This window comes from Alligator sinensis, unplaced genomic scaffold (assembly GCF_000455745.1).
Source record: "Alligator sinensis unplaced genomic scaffold, ASM45574v1 scaffold694_1, whole genome shotgun sequence".
NCBI classification, from domain to species: Eukaryota; Metazoa; Chordata; order Crocodylia; family Alligatoridae; genus Alligator; species Alligator sinensis.
The window spans coordinates 1,538,152-1,540,168 of NW_005842339.1; the positions used below are offsets into that span (position 1 = coordinate 1,538,152).

A 2,017-nucleotide genomic window follows, 5' to 3' on the forward strand; every position below is an offset into this window, starting at 1 on the left:
TCAGCAGGAGTTCTGTCTCTTCAGCTAAACATTTGTTCTCCATTATAGTAAAATTATTGCTTCATACAGAGCGCTGATCCCTGATCATAGTTGTACGTGGGCAATCATCATCATAGGAATGATGCCTAAATCTTTTTCCCTTTAGGAGAGAAAATCACCCAGGTAGCTTCACTAGTAACCAGCTAGGTATGATTGCAGCAGAGCCAAGGGAATGGCAATGGTAACTCTGCTCAGATTAAATACTGTTGAACTTTTAGTTTTCTGGATCAGAAGAGCTATGCAAAATGTTTCTCACAATTAAATTATCATATTGACTCCTTAGATGTATCGCACACACAAATGAAGAGTGCTCATTGTGGGCTGGCTTCCTGGGTGCCCTATGTGCTTGTCGTCTCCTTGGTGTTGACCTTGACTTCCCTAGCTGGCTGTATCTTGCCACGTGTCAATGTAAGTATGCCTCTACTCAAATTCTTGATATACTTTAGATTTGGCAAATAAGAATAATCCCTGCTAGCAAAGCCAAATACTTTATACGGACTTTAAAGGAATATGAAGTCATAAAAACATGATAAATTTAAGCAGTATTCCCTTATCCTCCTAAGCTCATTTCCCATCACTCTTTTTGTTGACTTCCTCTCTAATGTCATGTCTGTTGTTAGACTGTAAACTCTTTGGGGCAGGGACTGCCCCCCACATTTTTGTGCCAAAAAAATATGGTCAAAAGTTTGTCTGAGGCTCTTTAAACAACTCCTTAACAGGAAATTCCCTGCACCCATTGATGTCAGACAGTGTACGGAATTAGTGTCACAGAACGTCTTGGATGCACTGCACAAGCAATAAGTTAAAGTCAAAAGTTCCCTAAGGACTCTTGATTCCCTAATGAATATTAAAAAAATCCTGAATGACTGCCTACTTTGTTTTGTAGATCAAGAAATACTTCCAAAATGAACCAAATGCAGTTTATGAAGAGATGTCCTCCAGCCATAGACACCGGGTGACAGCCATAGACAACCCTTATGATAATTGCAAGTAGGTTCCTGACAGCTGGAAGTATGCACACATCAACAGCTCCTATTCCATGTCTCATTAAGGGCTTCTTGCTTTTCAGCACTGCAAGTCATGCTGCACTGGAACTGACCTTTATTCTTAAAAAAACCCTGTTTTTTCCTATGTTATTTTATTAACTTCCTATGTTATTCCTGTTATTTTATTAACTTCCGATTTTGCTGTTTCAACCTCGAGATTGCTTGAAATGAAACGGCCGGTGAAATTTTGCACAGCCCTACAAAGTACATTCAAGTCTTGTACTAGCAACCACTTCTAATAGGCAATTCCTACTCTTCAGGGATTTCTAGAAAGTATCCTCATGTTTGCCGCTATGCATTTGATTTTTTCAGCTTCAAGTGAACTGATGAGGAAACTAACAGAAAGAAAACTTTTGGATAATTGTAGCAGTGCAGCATTTATATGCTTGATAAGAAACAATCCTAGAAAGTTTTCTTCTGCAGCAGGAACTGAGGAAGAAACTACTGGAGTCAAATATAGTTCTGCATGTTCCAGGCAGTCAATGTTGTTTGCTACTGGTTACTTAGTACACATCTGACGACTTGCACAGGGTGTAGGCTACCAGCAGTGTTACATTATCACTGCTGCACTTTTCTCTGTTGTTATACCTGCCAGATCAAAATAATACAAAAGCTTTGAGAATTGGCTCTTACTGCAACAGATGGACCTTTTTACATTGTTGGGTTTGTTTCATGTTGTATATTTTCAATAAAATACTTGCAAAAGAAAGCTGTTTCACATGTTCTGTATTGCCATTCACGATGCTGAACACCCACCCCCATTCACATAATGAAATTAAAATGCAGGACACTCAACATGTTTCAGCAGTAGACATGTATTTCAGTGTAAATATCTAGTGCATAGTACTTCATAGCCGATACAGGAGATATGGCCGGTCCCTAAGCCAAAGGCATTATGATGAATTAAGTGTTGGTATATATGGTAACTTGCT

At 39.0% G+C, this 2,017-nt stretch overlaps 1 protein-coding gene across 1 annotated transcript in view; it reads left to right on the forward strand.

Moving 5' to 3' along the window:
* CD7 (CD7 molecule) overlaps nt 1-1,310 on the forward strand; it is a 13,295-nt gene extending 11,985 nt beyond the window's left edge. The window contains exons 4-5 of the mRNA XM_006028758.3: nt 323-447; nt 926-1,310. Of these exons, the coding sequence (XP_006028820.1) occupies nt 323-447; nt 926-1,033 (233 nt within the window). The 3' untranslated portion in view covers nt 1,034-1,310. The remainder of the gene's footprint in view (nt 1-322; nt 448-925) is intronic.
* Nucleotides 1,311-2,017: the final 707 nt, after the last annotated feature.